Here is a 21,800-nt window from a genome sequence, read left to right on the forward strand (position 1 = left end):
CAGATTGGTAAACTCTCCCTTTACTGAAGTCCCTTGTGTTTTCAAATTTATTTTGTGACATCTGTACCTCTACAATGTGCCTCAATCTGTTTTCTTGATAACTTCCTCTTTGGTTTCTATCAGCTTCCCCATAATCCTTCTCTTCTTTAGATTGAACAAGCTAATTTCTTCCCTTAAGCCATTCGTCTATTTATCTGTCAAAATTGCAGTTGAATGATTTTGAACCAGATCAACTGGGATTTGGCCATTTTGTTTTCTTGACACGTAGAGTTATAGAATAGAGAAAAGTTTAGGCTGGGATGAAGCTTTTGAGGCCACCTAGTTCAATATCCTGTTTAAATCAGAGTTAAATTTAAGACTGGATCAGGTTGCTTCTCTGATTGGGCACATAATATCTCCAAGGATGAAGGTTTTACATCTCCTCAGAGCAATCCTTTAAGTTAAGTGTGCTTAATCATGAAGAGAATTTTTTTTCAACTGTTTCTATCTGTGATGCAAATTCTGACTGTGACTTATTTATCCTGGTGCTATAGACTTCTGAAAAGAATTTGAGTCTGTTCTCTCTATAACCTTTGCCATCAGGTAATTGAAAACATCAGTTAGATTTTCCCCTTATCCTTCTCTTCTCAGGCTGAACAAATGCAGTTTCCAGAGCCATGCTCTCAAAGTTGTGTTCTTTGTTGTCTTAGTCACCTTCCACCAGTTTGTCAAGGTGTCTTACATTTTAAACAACCAAAACTAGATTTAATTTTCCAAACACACTCTCACAAGTGCTACTGGAGTGTTGTAATCACTTTTCTTAATCTCAGACTTAAAAAAGATACAGTCCATATTCCTAGGCTCACCTGGGCATACACTGTCACAAAGACATGGTACTGATTCACGTTCAGCCTTTCATCCCCATAAGCCCTCCGATCTTTTTCTGAAAAGCTTCTACGAGAGAGCTGGGCTGAAACCTGTACTGTGGTAAGGGTTTATTCTGACATTTTAATTTCTCATCTTGTTGAAATACACAAAGTTCCCGCCAGCTTGTTGGAGTCACTCTGGAAGGTGACCCTGTCCTCTTCTGTACAGATCAGTACCTGCAAGTTAACGTCATCTGTAAACTGGATGCGGCATATTCTGTTGATGATGAAGGTTTTGAACTACTGGTCCCTGTATTGTTCTGAGAGGTATGCTATCCATAACGATCTGTCTGTTGGACTTTGAGCTGTTCAGTATGACTTTTTCAGTTTATTGTTTATCCCATTTCTCATCCATCATGTAGCCCAGACACTGAAATCTCACTGTCTTGGTGAGATCTGGGTGTCAGGGTTACTAATGGAAACCATGTTAAAATCTGTATTAAAGTTAAAGTAACTAATATTGACTGATGTCTTCTTGTCCACAAAGCCAGTTATTTCAAAACATAAGGCAATTAGGTTGGCCATGCCTGACTTTCACTTTGTAAATCTCTTCTGTCTATTCTCACATATATTCTTGTCTTTCATGTGCTTAGAAACTTACTGGAGGGTTTGTTCCATAATCCTCAAAGGGACTGAGGTAAGTCTGAGCAGCATGTGATTTCCTGGATCTTCAGTTCTGTCTTCTTTGAAGATGTGTATAATATTTGCCTTTTTCTAAACATTAGGGATCTTCCTAGAAGACCATTAAAAGGTAATACAGAGCGGTCTTATATCAATACTGTCCAGCACTTTCAGCATCCCTGAACTCATATGGTTCATCATTGGTTGCCAGTGTACTATGGAAACCTTTTATATTGCCATTGGCATCCTTCATTAGCTTCTACTTCAACTGAACTTTGGGTTTCTGAATTCCATCCTAAACTGCCCAGTTCTCTACTCTTTCTGGGCAACTTATTTCAACTTCCACTTGTCATACATTTCCCATAGTCTCGCCTTTTAGCATTCAAAGAGGAGTAGCCCAGCCTCCTGCTGTGCCTGCTTGATTCCCTGATCATCTGGATAGATCCTGCCTTTGTTTTGAAGAGATTGTCTTTGAAGATCAACATTTAGGAAGTTATAGAAAGAGTGAATGAAAAATACTCCTCAATACTAACCAGCACACCCCAGGGAAGAGAGAATTAAGTAGTTAGTGTCTCCTCATTGGCATACCTTCTTTCCATTATATTTGTGCTTCATTCAGAGGGAAAGGCCAAATTATCTTTAATACGTTTCTGAGTGGTGTCCACAGTTGGCTTGTAGACTTCTGTGTGTTCAATAAGAGATTGTTTTGCTGCTGCTATTGTGGTCTGGGTTTGGGTAGCTTTTTTTGTGGTTTTGTTTTGGTTTTTTTTAATGGTCAGGGCATTACAAGACAAGTCCCTGTCTAGACATAGAACAACTGGAAAAAATGGGCCTGCAGTTATGGCTAGTGAATCTGATATTGAATTCCCAATTCTGGCTTGGTCTATCTGAATTAACATAACCCTACATTCTTCCCAATAGACTGAGATTCTTTGGGGAGGAAAAAAACACTGTTACATAAGATATTTGAAAAATAAAATTTGGTTTTAAAAATATAGTACCTACAAAAAGTACTAAGCACTAGAAAGAAACATGTTTACTCATTTTAGATACTTGGAGAAGGCACCTAATACAATGAATGGATTAATGGTGGTGGTGAGAAACAGGAAGATTAAAACTTTAGTTAAGAAATTGAACTTCTGAAATAGTGGTAGAGAAATTTGGAAGAAAAGTTGAAAGAGGCAGCACTGTAAATCAGACTGACAGCAGAAAGCAATTGGTGAGGTATTAGCTAGAAGGGGAACATCAAGTGAGTGGAAAAATAACGATTGTATAGAGCAGAAAGGAAAAAAATGTCAGCAACTTCGGAAGTAAGATATAAAATAAAATTCAGAACCAGCTAGAACAGGTGTAGTTAAGCTATACTATGTTACCCAGCACACTTAATATGTTGCAACAATTATGTGTTTGCCTGTTGCCTTTCATGGCTTCACAGTTGGGCTAAATACCTCTGTTTTCTGTTTTTGTATATCTATTTTTTATTTTAATTATCAGTGACAGCTGTGTATTTGTTTCATGTCATCACAGTAATATTGAGATACCTCTCTCAGTGTTTCAGTGCTAACAAGATGATAATCTGAATAAAATTGAATGTGTGTGGCATAGAATAGTTCAGTTGAAAGGAACATACAATGGTCATCTCATCCAACTGACTGCTCAATTTTCCAGTGACCAAAACCTGAAGCATGTTATTATGGGCATTGTCCAAATACCTCTTTTTAAGGCACCAGCAGGCATGGGACACTGACCAGCTCCCTAGGAAGCCTGTCCCAGTGCTTGACCACCCTCTTGGTAAAGAAATGCTTCCTAATGTCAAGTCTGAACCTCTCCTGGTGCAGCTTTAAACCATTCCTGAGTCCTATTGCTGGATATTAAAGAGGAAAGGTGAGTATCTCCCTCTCCACTTCCCCTCCTCAGCCTCCTTTTCTCCCAACTAGATAAATTCAGTGTCCTTAGCCACTCCTCTCATGCCTTCCTACCCTTCCTACCATGGAAGGTCTCCTCTGGAAGCATTTAAGTACCTTAACGTCCTTCTTAAATTGTGGGACCCAGAACTGCACACAGTTCTCAAGGCAAAGCAACACCACACTGAATACAGACTCTTTTGATCAATTGATTATACTGTGTTTGATGCACTCCAGGATGTGGTTTGACCATCTGGTGTCCAAGACACACTGCTGACTTATATTGAGCCTACACTTACTGATATACGTACTCTTAAGTTCATGAAGTACACAAATTCCTTTTTTAATCTATTAAAGATCTCTAAAGGAGCTATTTATTTACCATGTTATCATTGTCTAAGTCACATAGGCAACTTACAACTCCTAGCAGAATTTAGATTAAAGCTTAACTCAAATCCCTGCCTTGAATAGTTTGAGTAGTATGAATTGTTCTCGAACTGTTCTCTGAAATTCTCTTAGGCAGTTGAGTTTTAATATCTGAAACTAATTTGCAGCTTCCGTAATCGACATGTAGATATTCTGATACTCAATGTTTATACACAAATACTTATTAATTCATTACCTTTATGCAGAAAGTATGAAAAAATCCTTGCTGTGCAATTTCAAATACATTTTAAAGTTATTTTAATAGAAAATCAGATCAAATGATGCTTCACAATTTACTCTAAAAATAACTTTAAAAAGTAAGTTTAACATGATTGTCTTTTTTAGGCAATAATTTTAAAACATTTATTTTGTGAATTATTCTATTGAATACATTAGTCTGTGGGAATTTATTTAATGTCTTTACTATGTTCTGAGATTAAGTTGTGTCTAGAATAAAAGGTATTTTAAAGAAGGCTAGTTTATTCTAAGGAACAAAGACATGAGCTGAGATAGTGAGGGTTCATTTTAATAATTCTGTTTCTTTTGCAGCAATGGAATTTTCTGTTCCACATGATTCTCAAACATGTTACTGGTGGCAACTTTCCTTGTAAATAATCTGTCCCTGTACTATACAAAATGTGTATTATTAAGGTGATATTTATTACAAAGATAGTTGCAACTAACTGACTGCTTTTAGTATGTTAGATATAGCATTCTAGATAGCTTGTAATATGTGTTTTTTATTGTATAGGGACAGACTGTTCACAAGAAAATTTGCTATAATTTCTGTTCCAAATAATCTTTAAAAACACAGAATAAAAATGTAATTTCTATTTCACAAAGTGCATAGTGAGAATAATGGAGGCATATTATCACTTTCCTAATGAATAATTTTCGTACTGCATAACATATTGAAAGAAAATCATATGCAGCAGCACATAAAATCTATAAAAAATGTAACAACATCAGTCTTTGCAGATAATTTCTTAACAATTTAACAGAGTTTTTTATCTAAACTGTATCTTATGAAGCATGCTGTAAAGTTTTTGGTGCATAAAACATTGGAAGTTACTGTCTGAGAGGAATTTATGGCCTTAACCTCTAGTAATCTCTGCCAAGACATCCCAAACAAACTGCTAATGCATTTGGAAACAAGGGTTAAGCAAAGCTGAGAAAAATATTTCTTGACTGAGTTACAAGACTAAGATTACTTTCTGAAAATAAAATGAGCCTAAAGTGATAGATTTTGAAATGTCACTACCAGATTGTGCCTGAAAAATAATTAAATTTATCCGCTAATTAGCTGCTTGAATCAGGTAAGTTAACTGCATATAAAAGCATTTTCTCAAATAATGTATGAATCAGAGGTGAAAGAAATACTAATGTTGATCTTTCACAAATATTTTTTTATGTTGCTTTAGATTTCATTGTCCACTACTGAAATTAAAGTGAAAATTTAGCATTTATTAAAAACTAATAGCATTCTTAATAGTACCAGGAACCAGTCAAATATGTGTGCCTTGTACGAAAAAAGGTTACACAAAATGCAAATATGTGGTCTTCTGTAGTCTAGCAGTGTAGCTTCACTTATCTAACTCAGAAAATTCAAATTTTACTTGAGCTAACAAGGCATGTAGAATAATTAAAAAAAAATAATAAGCTGACTTCTTTTAAAAAATGAAATTGTTCTTACAATACAACCCCAACCAGTTTCATTTCATCAGTATCCATCATACTTTTACATCTTTACGAACAAGGTCCTGCTACATAATCAACTTCGCTTCTTTTTGTACTTAAACATATATAAAAAGAGAAATTTCATGAACTTTGATACTTTGGTTGGATTACTAATGTACTGAGGTACCTAAAAGTAACATCTGTAGATTTAATTCTACACCAGTTTCTTGAGGGTTAAATGTGTGGCAGAACTGGAATTAGAAATGTATCTTTTTGTTCCTTAACCAGTGTTTTACCAGTCTGATTAACTTTTTAAATTGATTTCTAACTATTTTATATTTGAGACTATAGCGTACAAGAATATTTAAGTCAGTTGTGTTCCCATATATCCCAGCCTATACTCGCTGATGGCTAAAACAATGCTAAGTATTATTTCAACCTTGTTTCAGTTTCAACAGAAACAAGGAGCTTTTATCATGCATTGAACTCTTTTTTTTTTTTTTAGAAGACAGACATATTAATTCTGAATAGTAAGAGAAACAGAATTACTCATAGACATGGTGAGTTCATTCTGATATATAAAAAAGTGTATATTTCACATACATTAATTGCTCTATTTTGTACATGACTGTACATTTGTTCTGAAATATGATCAAAGGTGATCTGAAGAGTTATTTCAATGTTTTTCGCTTCTACTTTATTTAGACAAAGGTTTCAAGTCTTGTCACAATGGCAGTCAGATGAGAAGTGAAAACAACTCATGAAGAAAAGTATTATATATATATATGGACACATATAGTTCAATTCTGCATTTCCTTTCTTGACAGACTTTCCAGTTTTTTAGGAATTGATTGAAAAACTGAGATAACTGGGAGCTGATCCCTTTCCTTAGTTTATGTACTCTCTCTAACCTGATGAAGGCATTAAGTGCTCCCTTAGCAAGTTGGCAGATGACACTAAGCTGGGTGGAAGTGTGGATCTGCTGGAAGGTTGGGAGGCTCTGCAAAGGGATCTAAACAGGCTGGACTGCTGGGCAGAGTCCAATGGCATGAGGTTTAACAAGGCGAAATGCCAGGTCCTGCACTTGGGGCACAACAACACTATGCAGTGCTACAGACTAGGAGAAGTCTGGCTGGAAAGCTGCCTGGAGGAGAAGGACCTGGGGTTGTTGGTTGACAGCCGACTGAACATCAGCCAGCAGTGTGCCCAGGTGGCCAAGAAGGCCAATGGCATCTTGGCTTGTATCAGAAATAGCGTGACCAGCAGGTCCATGGAGGTTATTCTCCCTCTGTACTCGGCACTGGTGAGACCGCTCCTTGAATCCTGTGTTCAGTTCTGGGCCCCTCACCACAAGAAGGATGTTGAGGCTCTGGAGCGAGTCCAGAGAAGAGCAACAAAGCTGGTGAAGGGGCTGGAGAACAAGTCTTATGAGGAGCGACTGAGAGAGCTGGTGTTGTTTAGCCTGGAGAAGAGGAGGCTGAGGGGAGACCTTATTGCTCTCTACAACTACCTGAAGGGAGGTTGTGGAGAGGAGGAAGCTGGCCTCTCCTCCCAAGTGACAGGGGACGGGACAAGAGGGAATGGCCTCAAGCTCCACCAGGGGAGGTTCAGGCTCAACATAAGTAAAAAATTCTTCACTGTAAGGGTCATTAGGCAATGGAATGGTCTGCCCAGGGAGGTGGTTGACTCGCCTTCCCTGGAGGTGCTTAAGGTGTGGGTGGATGAGGTACTGAGGGGCATGGTTTAGAGATTGGTGGGAATGGTTGGACTCGATGATCCGGTGGGTCTCTTCCAACCTGGTGATTCTATGATTCTGATTTTTTAGCCTAAAGCTGATAGATATTTTTTGATCTTTGTTCTTACAATATGGCCTGCTCAAGGAAAGAATTTCCTTGGGGGTTATTTATTTCTGCATTTTAATGAAGACGTCCAAACTGCTCAGAGTTTTAATCAATCTTCACTGCTTCAAGTGTGGCAATGTGATGCATAGTACCACTGATACTTCTTAGCCTCCATAGTATGAAGTGAGATTACAGAACATAAAATAATGTGTTATCCACAGAAGTAAAACTACATAATGAAGTATTAAGAAACAATGCAATTTTGAGCCTTTCTGCAGTAATAATTCATCACCTTGGGAAACTTCAGCTGTCTAGGTTGGAGACACACGATGAGGCTTTGTTCCAGATATTTTAACTCTCTTTTAATTTCAGCTGGCAGGTAACGTTTGTAGGTTGGTGAAATCCTTAGAATGAAATATAGCACAAGCAAGCCACAGAAAGATGATAAAAAATGGTAAACAGAGCTAGGCTCCGGGATGAAAAATTCCATATGTAGATGAATGTAACACATGAGTAGTTTGTTGAAATATGTTTTAGATCAAAATAAATATATTTTTTTAAAAAATACTTATAACAAAGTAACATATCAAGTCATAGAGATTATTGTGGTTTTGTAGATAATAATCTGACTGTGTATTTTAAAATAATAAAATGTGTAAGAATTGGTCAATGTGACAATCTCCTTTGATTATTAACTAGAATGCATTCACAGATAACAGCATTTATTTCTTGAGGTAAAATCTAACGATTGTACCTACTCACACAACCAGTAAAAACAAAATTATGTCGCACACCTGGGCACTTCCCCTCGCTCATACATTCTTCAACCATGCCATGAAGAAAAATACTGTGATTGCCATTTCAAATGATGACATGGTGACTCTGAACGTATTTGTAAACAACAAGGGAATGGCTGATGTTAATTATGGTTTTACAACACAGATTAAGAAACATAACACTTGCTTCCAGAACTTCCCTACCCTCTGCATTCCACTTACTCTTTGGACACAGCCTGGTGACCTCTACAGAGGACAGACAATCTGTTCCTAGAACAGAAAGAGTCTTCAGTCTTGAAAAGGTCTGTGAATACCTGCTGAGATGAGGTGAAGAATACTCTTTGGTATCTTGAAGTATGAAGAAAGATGGACTTTGTCAAAGACAGAAGAGCCCAGGCCTTACAAGACACGACAATACTGTGCACTAGGCTTAAATAGAAAGCTTCTGAACTGCTAACATTTCTCACATCTTCCAAGAAGTCAGGCACATATTACAGAAAGTTATCCACTTTGTACCAAGCATGCACCTGCTCACAGCAGTTGGTAGGTAAACTTCTCAGGCAGTAGGAACTCCAGGTAATTCTGAACTCAACCAAAGTCATACTTAAGCAGTTTGGGAGTTGGATTAGATGATTATTAGAGGTCCCTTCCAACTGAACTATTTTGTCTTATTCTGTTTTATCCTGTCCTGTCCAATCCCACCCCATTTCATCCTGGCCCAGCTCAGCCTAGTCTAATATCAGACTTTTTATTAGCACATAATACTGAACCCTTTCTGCACTTGTCTGGAAAGCAATTTGTAAAGCAAGCAGTGCTAGCTTTCCATTAAAAGTTGAAATGATTAAATCTTCCAGTGGGAAGTAGAAGCTTACACTAAAGACAAGTGATGAAGTACACACTTTGTTTGAAGAAAACAAAAAAAGAAGCTAGATATTCAGGTCTTCCTCTTAATAGCTGCACACGCCCTGCAGTCTCCCCTATAGCTACCTCTAACATATCTGAATGTAAGTTCAAGTACAATACGGGCTGCTGGAGTTACCATTGAAACACCCCTGGCAGGGTGTTAGCTGAGATGTTAACAGAGGTCATGAAGCTGGAAATGTTTGAAAATATCAGCCAGTGTCATATTTAGGGACACAGAAAGGAGACTGAAATACCCTTGCTTTTGCAGCAATGTCTGCATACACTGTCAGTTTAGTAAGGTTTTGAGCTCAGTTACTTTTTCTCTCCTGTTTGTGTATCTCGTCGTGGAGTTGACAATTCTGCCAACCTATTTTTTCTTGAGTGAGGAAGAAACACTGGAGTATTTAAATGTAAGAGGTTCAGGATCGCTGTGCTTTCTCGGTGCATGAAGTTTTTCTTAGAAATGAAGGGCCTGTGACTGCACAGAAAAATCTGGAGTCAAGTAAAGAAGAATTACATGTGAATTACCATTTTTTCTTTGCAGAGAAATGTGCAAAAGACAGGATCCACTCTTCTTTGTATGCTCCTGAAGTGAACAGTGATGCCACTACATAACTTCTCCATTTTACATGACTTTTGTAGTTTTTAAATTAATACCAAGGGAAACCCAACAGTTTTTTTAGACATTTTGCTTAAAGAAATCTTCCCTGCTGTAAAATTCTGTTAGGCTAAGAAGTTACAAGGTAAGCTGTCTTTCTTTATTCTTTTATCTGTGTGAAAACATCACTTTGATACATCATAATGTAGTATTATGCAGCAAACTTATTCCCCTCTATGTACAATAAGAGAGCCAGAAACAAAGAAGAAGGTCTGTTAAGAAGAATCACTAGCACGCCAAATTTGACAGAACCTGTATTAGTCTTGTATGCTTGTTTAGTACAGAGTGAAAAATGTCAGAAGAAGAAAATAATGAGCTAAACAACCTCTAGGGAAAAAAAGTAAAAGTGAAGCACAATAAAAAGTGGATTTAGATCTTCCATAGGAACCTGAAAAAATCTTCTATTCCACAGCAGTGAATATAACAATATAAATGAGAAGGAAAGGTTAATACCGTCATTGAAATAACTCAGATGATTTCTGATCAAATCCAATAAATTGAAGCTTTATGCTTTCTTGAATGTGAAACTGAATTTGATACTGAGTTGATAAAACAAGAATTTATAGTAGCATCTGATAATCAGTAAGTTACTTTCTAGTTCTAGAATAATAAACTTTCTCTCAAATATTGGAGAACTTTCTAATTAAGTGTGAGTTGAAGTGTTCCTTTGTTTAGTGCTTTATTAAATTATTAAACAATTTCCTTCCTTTGCCTCATTTCTGCATGACAGTAATTTCAGAATGTTACTTCTAAAGAAATTAAGACAAATCTGTATGCTGATGATCTTCAGAGTTCAGGGTTAACCTGTTTCAGTTCAGGAAAGAGGCTTTATTTTAGAGATTAGAAATTGACTTTCTGCTCATGTAAAAAAGAAAAGCAATTTTCAGAACAGAGGGGTTTATTTTTCCATTTGTCTCACTTGAGAGGCTTCATAAATACTGATGCCCTAGGGCTACAAATGGCTTTCAGTCCGTGCAGCCAGCTCCCATTGACATCCTTGGCATTTTATCCTTGGTCAAGAACAATATATGACCAGTCATCTTTCACAACCCATTGCTTTCCTGGAGAAACAAAGCAAGGAAAACTGTTTTTTAAAAATCAGATTGCTGATCTCTCAGTTTCATTACTCTTCGGGGTTTCTATATTTAGAGCGGCAATTATGTACATGCTAAGGTTTTGAAACTCTCTATAAACCTTTCAATATATTCTTATTTGACAAATTAGAAGGTTATAAAATAGTATCAGTCTTAATCCCTTCTGTATTAAAAAGTTTGGCAGGGCCCTCATACTTTAAACTCCACCAGAATCCTGGATGCACACAGTTGAGTCATTAATCAAATTTCTATTATCTGTGCTCACTCATGACTTCTTTTCAAAACTGTTGGCAGGACAAACTATCACTGCTGCTTCGAGCCTTCTTCAGATATTTTAAATGATATTTCTTCCAGAAGTAAAATAAATCTTAACTTATGCTGTTGATTCTTTTGGATGTTTCTTCTAGAATCTCTATGTTCTATCATTTTAGCTAAAACAAAAAATAAATATTTTCATTTGAGTTCCTACTGATAGACAAAGTTCCTTATTTCTGTAAGGTTCTGAGTCTAGGGAATATACACAAATCATCACCTGTCATCACCTTTCATGTCAGATTGTGGTCCAATAAAACTTACAGTTACGTTGGAACTAGTTCTAATTTTACAAGGGTACTCAGATTCCTTGTGTGGCACTCTCAGACATCTCAGAAATACTTTGTTTTCCATAAATCTGATGAATATTTTGTATTTTCACAAGCCATGATATTCTTGGAAAAGCTTATTTAAAAATTACAGTTTTCGTTCACAAATGTAACAACGTAATTGGTGAATTTATTGCAGCAATGTGCATAATAAATCTTATATAATGATTTAGGAATAAATAAATGTATTTATTTTGGTAATTAGGTGAATATATGCTTTCTGTCAGCATTGATTAAATGTGATATTTTATTTCTTTTCTTTCAAAACTTTATAAGAATTATAGTTGATTAGGAAGACACTAAATATTTCAGTCTCTGAGATACCAAAGAAGTTTTATTAGATACTGAAACTCCTACTAGATATTTTTACAAATTCAGTGCCTTATTATTCTACCATAGTTCATAGGAAATTTAATTAGACATCCATTAACAGTTCTCAGGCAGTTAATCTAGAAAGTTTTAAGTTGTGACAATGCTAAATATAGCTATTCAAAAAGCTTTGAGTTGCAAGGTACAGTGTAAAGAAGTTCACTGACACTTTCTACATGAGACTTGTATAATCCTTCAAGTTACCTCTTGCTGCTCCAGAAACTTATAGTTACGGTATCGCACATGACTACTCACACAGCTGGTAAGGAGCATTGCTAGCACACTGCCACCTTGCTGCCTATGAGGACACAAATTCTAACTGTTGCAAAAATACTATGAGAAGAGACAAAGTCATTTGACTTGTATCTCTTCCCAAATTAGGGAAGCAGAATGGAAAAACATCCCAAATACAGTAAATATGATGAAGGAACACGTGACTGGTTAAAATAGTGCGAATCTCTACTGTAAGCCACATTTGTTAGGTGTAATTTGTTGGTTGTATAGGACTGGATCCTTTTTTGTTTACTTTTTCCTAAAATAAAAAATTATTTTCCAGAAACATGTTCTGTGTCTTCAGCAGGACATAGACACAGGTTGCTGTTTTGCATAGTTTCATAAGATTCGTAACATTTCTTTTTTTTTTAAGAAAGTGTAATGAATTCAACCATTGGAAATTTTCTACCTAGTTGTAGGTTAAAGGTTTGTAATCTAAAGCACTTTGCTGAGCAAGAAATGTATTTTTCCAGCTGATTAAATGGTTTTGCTGAGAATAAATTTTTCTGTGCTGATTTTCCTGTAATATATAATCTCAAAAATCCAAAACACCATGAAGTAGCTGGGTAAAAAATACAAAAAGGTTTTATAAAATACTTCAGTTGCTCAAACAAAATCGGGAAGCGTGTTTATCTTTAAACTGGGCTTTTCCAACAACACAGTAGTGTAAATAGCTGATGTAAAATGTATTGCTCCAGTAGATTTTGCAGTGCTATAATCTTTCTAACTTTTGCTGAAGTGACTGCTGTTAGTTGCCAAAAGACATATTTGAACACTATTTTGTTCCAAAAAGTGATTTTAATTCCCCTGCAGAAGAAAGTATTAGGGTACATTGATAACATTAAAAAAGGCTCTTTCTTTCTTTTTTTTTTTCGTTTTTCCCCCACTTTATTTTCAGGAGTAGCACAGTCTAAGAATAATCAATCACTGCAAGTTTCCTTGTGCTATGATAAGGTGGAATATAGCCTACTCTGACCCATTGGTAGTTCTTGTTCTTTTAGGTATGTGCTGACTTTGAAGGTGTCATTTTTAAGGAATGCTCTTGTTATGGAGGCACCTTTCAACTGACAGCAGGAATCTTTTTATTAAGGATGTACCAAAACCGAAGTGTCTGATGTTTCTTTCTAACTTCTAAAACAGGCATATATTCCTTCCCTAGGTGTGACAGAGTTTTTACTTACTGGAAAACAAAGTGTTTTATTAGCATCCAACAGAGGTCTAGCTACAATGACTGACTGAAAAAACATTTAAAAAGAGCAAAAAAAAAAAAAGAAAAATAATCCTGTTTCTTTATCAACAGAAAGTATTACCAAAGATTCGCATACTACATCTGGATAACAATGAATTCAAAAGAAACTTTCTAAATGCTTAGCTATAGCAGAAAACATTTACCTTATCAATGCTTTTGCTACACTTCAGCAAAAAGCATTAATCTCAAAGACTAGATCCTTCTGCGAGTAAAGCAATGTCTGTGAGGTGGTGGGTCTGGGTCCTGCATTTGATTCCAGAATCTGACTCTGATTGTCCTTGGTTAATTTTCTGCAGCCTGTGAAAAGATGAAAAAAAAAAAGTCTCAAATCAAAAGATTTGAGAGTAAAAGAGTAAAAGATTCATCTAGTAAGAACTTCAGTACTTTACAAAATCAAGAAAAAAACAGTACTGTGGAACCTATAGTAGCCTGATATTTGGAGCATTGTAGGTTTGTTCACAACAGAGGAGAAATATTGTTTAAACAAATTGGTTGTATTCTTCAGTGAAATCCTTCTTTGAACAGGAAAGAAAAGCATAAAGAAATTTGTGAATAGAGTAGAAATAAAATGTGATTTTCACGCTCAAAAATCCTGAAACATTTTTGTCCAGCAACATCATACTCTGAAAGCTCTGCCTTCTGCTTTCTTTCCTCACCATCTGTTGGCTTTCAGATCCTTCTGGACTGAGGGTCAGCAACAACAGTAATAAGATGGTATGTCCCATAGCTTTACCGCTCTTTCTTGCCCCTTCCTTGTTTTGGCAAACACAACTGTTTCTGTAGCTGCTCAATGAACTGGATGAAGACTGACTAGCTGGGAAAATATTGACATTTTCTAGGTAAATTTCCAGATTTGCTAAAGACCAAGGCTCCTCAAAAACAACAGTGAAAAATAAAGGATTAAATACAACAGTATAAATATTTTGCAGGAATTACTCTTCAACAGCCAAAACACTTCTGCAAATGAAAGTATGAAGGTTAAAGTGGATCACAAGTACCATGATAACAAGCAATTTTATACCGTTTGGAGAAAAATGGTTATCTACTTCAAACACATAGCTTGCAAGAAAAAAAAAATCACCCTATTTCTACACTCACAAATCATTTCCCTCACTGACTGTCTTTCCAGGTAATTTCTAACACTCCAGTACCTTGCATGTATTTAAGGTGCATTAAAAATTGAAAGCTCTGATATATCTACACTTAACTTTAGTAATAGAATGATAGAAAGATAGAATGGTTTCTGTTGGAAAAAGCCTTTGAGATCATGTTGTTCCAGGTCATCATGCAATGGACAAGGACACTCTCTACTAGATGAGGTTCGTCAGAGCCCAACCAACCCGTCCTTGAACACTTCCAGGGAGTGGACATCCATAACTTTTCTAGGAAACTTGTTCCTGTACCTCACCACCCTCATTGTGCAGAATATCTTCCTTATATCTAAGCTAAATCTACCCCTTTTCAGTTTAGAGCCATTACGCCTTTCACTACCTGCCCTTGTAAAAGGTCCCTCCACAGCTTTCTTGTACATCCCTTTTTAGGTACTGCAAGGTTGCTATAAGGTCTCCCTGGAGCCTTCTCTTCTCCAAGCTGAGCAATCCCAACTCTCTTAGACTGTCTTCACAGAAGAGGTTTTCCAGCTCTCTGATCATCTTTGTGGCCCTCCTCTGGACTCAGTCCAACATGTTCATCTCCTTGCGTGGAAAGTTGCAGAACCGAACATAATACTCCAAGTGAGTTCTCACGAGAAGGGGGTAGAAGGTGAGACTCACTTCCCTCAATGTGCTGGCCATAGTTCTTTTGATGCAGCACAGGATATGGGTTGTTTTTCTGGGCTGCAAGCACACGTTACCAGATTAGGTTACAGGAAATTTCAACAGGTTACAGGAATTTTGTTAGGTTACAAAAAATTCTAATGGTGAAATGAGTCTCAAGAAAATGTTGTATTTTCCTTCTTGATGAAGTTCATTCTATTCAGCATACTGAATCCAATAAGCAGTATAATTTTAGCCACACAGACTTTGGTGCACTCTACAAATGGTAGAATATGGTAAGTCTTACCTGAGGTATCTTAAGTGAACGGGAAGTGTCAAGAGTCTCTGCAAGAGGAAAACAACATTGGGAAGTGAAGCAACCAAGCTGGCGACTGGAAATTGATGAACTCAGGAACTGTTTCATTAGTTTTTGCTTTTAAATTCAACGTTAAAACAAATTCTTGAAAAATATAGGCAATTACTATCAAGAATAAATAATAAGATTACCTTTTCTGTAGCAATTTGATGTTTACTGTGTTACTTTGTTTTGTAACTGCACAAATAATAAGGACATCCAGAAAAGCAGTAACTGTGAAAACAGTAACTGAGATCTCTAAGAGGCAATTCTAAAGGAGAAAAAAAAAAAATTAAAAGCTAAACTTTCCTTAAAGAAAAAGTTATAAAATTACATGCAAATTATCTAATGTCTGCATTAAAAAGGAATAATTTGTATTTGCGTGTTCTTTCTTCATAGATCAATCCTCTTCTCTTGTGAAGGCTGTCTCACCTTTCCTTTTCTTGGACAAAACAGAGACTACAAAGTTCCTGTTGCCATCATTGTTAGAGACTCTAAAGAAACATTAAATAAGTATCTACTTCAGTACATACACCGTTAGCTACATGTATTTTATATATTACAACCACTCTCTCTCTCTCTTATTTTGCTCCTCAGCTAATTGCATAGGTAGTGCATATAGTCAGGTATTTTAAATGTCCCTCAATATAGTTTTACTCACTGTAGTCAGGCCTGGGTTGTAGCAGGCAAAATGGGCTGGTTATGCTTTGTATTTTTTTTTTTTTTTTGCAAAAAATATTAAGATCTAGAGTGATGATTTTGATTATTTAATAACCTAGAGTTATGAATTATCTTGTCATTTTACTATCTTGTCACATAAATACTACTTGCCTCAAAGATGTTTTTCTTTGTGTAGCTGATTTCAGATATATATGCATAGTAGATTTTCTCCAGAATTTAGTCCATAGACAGAGACAGCACACATATAACTGACTAGGGGCTTGATCCATTACCTAGTTAAGTCAAAGCAAATGTTCATTAAATCAAGGACTTAGCTGAACACAAATATCATTGGAAATATTCATATGGCCAAAGAATTCCAGTCTGTAAATGATGAGGGCAGTGTGTGGAAGGAAACAGGGATTCACACTTGCCATGAACTAGAACGAAGAACCCTTATATATGGCTGGAAAACTAACTTTCTAAATGATCACTGGTACATTTGGAAGTATTTTATTCCTAATTATTATTGAATTATCTCTCTTAATTTCTCGAAGTTTAAATATATTTCTGACTTTGATCTTTAAGCCTTTGCAGGTTTTTTAGCTTACAGGACTGAATCAACAGACAACCAAACCTTTTTCTGGCTGCCAGTAGTGCCTGACTGTAATTCTTAAGGCTCCTGTTCCTCAAAGATAACAGTACAGTGCAGGAGCTAAGCATAATTACACATTAAGAGCATCAGAATGAATATACATAGCAATGTAGTTAAAGATATACTAAGACTCCACTTCGATAAAGGAAGAGAGGATGAAAGCATGCTTCCTTATAGAATGGTTAACATAAATTATCTTGGATCATGGCTTTTCACAACGGAGTGATAAAGTTACTCTCTGAGTCTCTCCTTGGGACACAACAAAGAAGTCCATAGACATCATGAATTATCTCTGCTGCTTTTTGTCTGAATTAATTTAACCTACATTGCACACAGAGCTGTGACAACTATGTTAGGGCTTTAATAGAAGTTAAATTCAAACACAGAGTCAGGAATTATTTAAAAATAGATGAACAGAGACAGCACCTTGTTAAACTCTTGGCTTTTATATTGATATTATTTTCTTTTCAGTTTAAATATTACAAAGATTAACTACTCTTTTTTTAATCTTCTTTATTAACGTTACAAAACAGAGGTAGCTAGAGGCTATTCAAGGTGGACAAAAACTAGCCAGTAAACCTGAAATTAAGCCCTTCAACGCTATAAATGGGATTTGGCCTCTCTTTAACCTGAGAAGAATTATAGAACAAAGATTAGGTTTTGAGCCATAACAATACTTCAACAAGAAAGAGATAATTGATGCTGATCCTATAATATGAACTTTCTACAAAGTATCTGATACTTGTGAGGTGCACAGTGTTACTTCAATCTAACAGTTTCCATTGTTACCTTCTCTCTTGAAAGCTCTTCTTTCAAGTGACAGGGGACAGAACAAGAGGAAATGGCCTCAAGTTCCACCAGGGGAGGTTTAGGCTGGACATTAGGAAAAAATTTTTCACAGAAAGGGTCATTGGGCACTGGAATAGGCTGCCCAGGGAGGTGGTTGAGTCACCTTCCCTGGAGGTGTTTAAGGGATGGGTGGACGAGGTGCTAAGGGGCACGGTTTAGTGTTTGATAGAAATGGTTGGACTCGATGACCCGGTGGGTCTCTTCCAACCTGGTGATTCTATGTTTCTACGATTCCTCCACAGCACATCCCGGAGCTGGAAAGTCTCCCCACCACAAGCTGAGCTGCTGGTACTCCTCACGGCACCACCAAGTGGGGGGCTCATTCAGGCAATCCACTGGCACAAGCAGGCACTGCTGTCATCTCACTTTTGAGGGCAATCTCATTCCCTGGTCTTTCTTGTCCTGACCTTGCTTTACCTACACTCGTCACTCCTGGGGGCTACTTCTACAGTGGCTCCTGTAAGAATGGTATCCTGAGAAGGCGCCCCAGCAATTAGGAGGCCAAGGGAATCATCTGACAGCAGCAGAAGCCCCTGCAGACTTTTCCGGCCAACCACTAGCTCACCACTCCACAGCTGCCTGATAGAAAGGCTTTGTGGCTACCAGAAGCCACTCAGGGAAGCAGTAGGGGCATAAAATCAACAACTTAACGTTTCTTCTTTATGTACCAATGGATGGCAAAACAGCACAATGCTACCCCAGGGGGCACGAAAATCACCATCACTGCTGTTTATATCATACACTGCTTTCGCACATCTTGAGGACATAAGCCAGTTGTGATTTTCTGGTCATTGGAAACACTTGTTGTGCTCCCTGGATTTGATTCTGGTCCCTTCCTGAGGATGCTGCTGCCGGTAGCTCCTCGGTGGTGGAGTTGGTGTGTCCCCACCCTCTGCCTGGCTGGCCCCCTCCCCGCTACACGCTCAGAGGGGGCACAGGGTCACATCTCATCATCACCGGTTTTGGGACATTTGAATCCATGCCATGCTAGGTCCATTCAACACCCCTGATTCTTCCAGCCCTGTGCAGCATCCCCTGGGCATGGTAGGGGCCTTGTCCAAAGTCCCAGCAGAGACCTGGTTTGAGGGTGCTTTCCTGCTTCCGCTTCAGCAAGGTGGCTCTTGATGGGCTGGGAGGGTGTGGAAACCACCAGGATCCTGGGTGTGCTGCTTTTTAGTCAGGAGCAGCGGCTGCTGCTGTTTGGTCCAGACTTTTCTTGAGGCTGAAATCACTCATTTTTCAGCCTCATGAGCTGTTGCTAGCAGTATCCAAGGAGATCTGAAATCCTTTGGCGGTAATTCCATCTTGTTCTTGGTGCCTGTGAGTTCCTCCCCGTCCTTGTGACACACAGAAGATGCTAGCCTTGCTAAACTACTTGGGGGTGAGCAGTGGTGGGGTTGGAGGTCATGGGGGCAGTCGCACTTCAGATTGGAGGGCGTTGTCCTCGTCTCACTCCTGAAGTTGCAGACCGTGCCCTGTGTAGAAAGGATGGGACAGAAGGACTCTCCTCCACAGCACATCCCAGAGCTGGCAAGTCTCCCCACCACAGGCTGAGCTGCTGGTACTCCTCATGGCACCACCAAGTAGCAGGGCCCACTCAGGCAATGCACTGGCACGAGCAGGCACCGCTGTCGTGTCGCTTTTGAGGGCAATCTCATTCCCCGCTCTTTCTTGTCCTGACCTTGCTTTGCCTACATGCATCGCTCCAGGGGGCTGCTTCTGTCCAGGCACGGTCAGTTAGAGCTTACAGTGGCTCCTGTCAGAAGGGGCTCCTGAGAAGGCGCCCCAGTATCTTTTAAGTAGGACATTAGTTTACACATTCTTTATTGTTGATTGATTCTTGAGTCCCAAATGCTACCTTTTTAATTACTAGTTACGAGGACACCTCCCCCGTCCCTCACGGGGTGATAGCGAAGCCGAGCCCTCTCGCTGCGCTCTGCCCGCGCTCCGCTCGCTGCTGCCTCCCCGCTTCCCTCCCGCCCCATCTGGGCCGCTCCTCGGCCTCATCCTCTGGGTCTCGCGCAGCCCCGACGTCATCGCTCCGCGCCGGATGAGCCGCGCGCTCGCCCCGCACGCAAAGGGTGGGGGAGGGAGGGGCGCGTGGGGGGCGGTGCTGGGTCCCGCTGGGGGGCGCTCCGCGGGGCGCTCGTGGCCACCAGCGGGGGCAGCCGGGTCGGGGCCGGGCGGCGCTGCTGCGGGGCCGGGCGGTTGCTGGGTGGTAGTGGGCTGTGGGGCTGAAGGACTCGGGTGGCATGTGGGGCTCGGGCGTCTGCGAGGCTCGGGGTGGGGGGGCGGTCTGTGGGGCTGGGGGGGCTTGGGGGTGGGTCTGTGGGGCTCGGGGCTGGAGGGGCTCGGGGATTTCTTCAGGACACTGAGGGGGTTCTGGGGTCCTGGGGAGGTCTGCAGGGCTCTGGGGGTTTGGGGTCCTCTGGGGGTCTGGCGTGTTCTGGCCGTCTTTGGGGCTCAGGTCAGGTGGTCGCTGCTCAGTGTTAGGGTTCACAGTGCATGGTGCTGTTGGGGTGATCCAAGAAGCAGCTACTGTTATGATAAACAGAACATACTGATTTAAGCTAAAGCAGAGTTGAGTTTCACCTAAGTAATTGTATTTTTTTGAAAGTTAGGCAGAATGTCCCTCTAAGCATGCTTTCCTTCACACAGTTTTTCCAGATGGTGTTCCTTCTTTGGAGATGATAACATCTTATGTGCATAGGATGGTTTGAGTTGCAAGGGACTTTAAACATGCAGCCCCTCTGCCATGGGCAGGGACATGTCCCACCAGACCAGACCCCCCAGCACCCCATACAACGTGGCCTTGGACACTTTCAGGGATGGGCCATCCACAACTTCCGCTGGGCAACCTGTTCCAGTACCTCACCACTCTCATGGTGAAGAAAATCTTTATGCTTAGTCAAAATCTGTCCCTCTCCAATTTAAAGCCATTGCCCCTCGTCCTATCACTACAAGCCTTCATAAAACATCCCTTCCCAGGTTTCCTGTAGCCTCTTCAGGTACTGGAAGGTCACTGTAAAGTCTCATTGGAGCCTTCTCTTCTCCATACTGAACATCCCCAACTCTGTCAGCCTGTCCTTGTATGGGAGGTGCTCCAGCCCTCGGATCATCCTTGTAGCACTCCTCTGGGCTCATTCTAACAGTTCCGTATCCTTCTTATGTTGAGGATTCCAGAACTGGACACAGTACTACAGATGAAGTCTCACAAGAGAGGAACAGAGGGGCAGAATCGCCTTCCTCAACTTGCTGGCCATGTTGCTTTGGATGCAGCCAAGGACACGGTTGGTGTTCTGGGCTGTGAGTGCACATTGCTGACTAATGTCAAGCTTCTTATCAGTCAGTATGATCTGTGCTGAACTGATGTGTTTTCTTCTGTAATCACCCCTGTTTGCAGTCTCTTCTTTCTTAAAGATAAGGCCATGATACCAGGAACAGTTACTATTACAAAAAATGGAATATTTTTGATTGAATCTAAAGTAGAGTTAGGTTTCATCTAAGTAATAATGCTTTTTGAAAGTCAAACAGAATGCCTCTCTGATAGCATGGGTTTTTTTCAAACAGTGCTTTTCTAGACACCGTTCATTCTTTGGAGATTGCAATGTCTTGTGTGCAGCATGATCTGTGTTGGATGGATCCGAAATTGACAAGAGATTTGACTGTTGTGAAGTTTATTATAACATTAAAATTAGTCCTTGGAAAATAATAGAGTATGCGTAAGATTTCTGGGAAAAATTATCCATATGCATGTAAGTGGGAAATAAATTCTCTGCCAGCTCTTGTCTCACTGCATACAATAGATGGAGAGCGCTCCCTCATTTTGCCCTGGCCTGGTAGAGGATGCTTGCTTTCTAAAACTCCAAAACGAGTCTTAGAGAGTTTATTTGCTGGCATTTTTGGTATCAGGGCTGGGTGCACGCGCTGTTCCATCCTGGGCCTGCACAGCTGTTGGCTAGTGGGGATGGTGTGGGGAGGGCTCTGCTACCTCCTTTCAGGGGCTCTGAATGAATGTCCTCTGTTAATGAGTGTCATAGAGTCATAAAATGGTTCAGGTTGGAAGGAACCATAAAGATTATCACGTTCCAACCCGCTTGCCATGGGGGCACCTTTCTTCCCCTGATCTAGGGACACACTAGACCAGGCTGCTCAAAGCCTCATTCAACCTTGCCCCGAACACCTCCAGA

At 39.3% G+C, this 21,800-nt stretch overlaps 1 protein-coding gene across 1 annotated transcript; it reads right to left on the reverse strand.

Moving 5' to 3' along the window:
* Positions 1 to 19,507: 19,507 nt before the first annotated feature.
* On the reverse strand, positions 19,508 to 21,546 carry LOC138733689 (proline-rich protein HaeIII subfamily 1-like). The gene is made up of 2 exons (XM_069881157.1): positions 21,405 to 21,546; positions 19,508 to 20,148 (listed from the first exon to the last, which is right to left on the reverse strand). Exons 1-2 carry the CDS (start codon positions 21,544 to 21,546, stop codon positions 19,508 to 19,510), a joined length of 783 nt encoding a protein of 260 aa, XP_069737258.1.
* Between the last annotated feature and the right edge of the window lie 254 nt (positions 21,547 to 21,800).

The sequence above is a fragment of the Phaenicophaeus curvirostris genome, chromosome Z (assembly GCF_032191515.1).
Source record: "Phaenicophaeus curvirostris isolate KB17595 chromosome Z, BPBGC_Pcur_1.0, whole genome shotgun sequence".
In the NCBI taxonomy this organism is placed as follows: domain Eukaryota; kingdom Metazoa; phylum Chordata; class Aves; order Cuculiformes; family Cuculidae; genus Phaenicophaeus; species Phaenicophaeus curvirostris.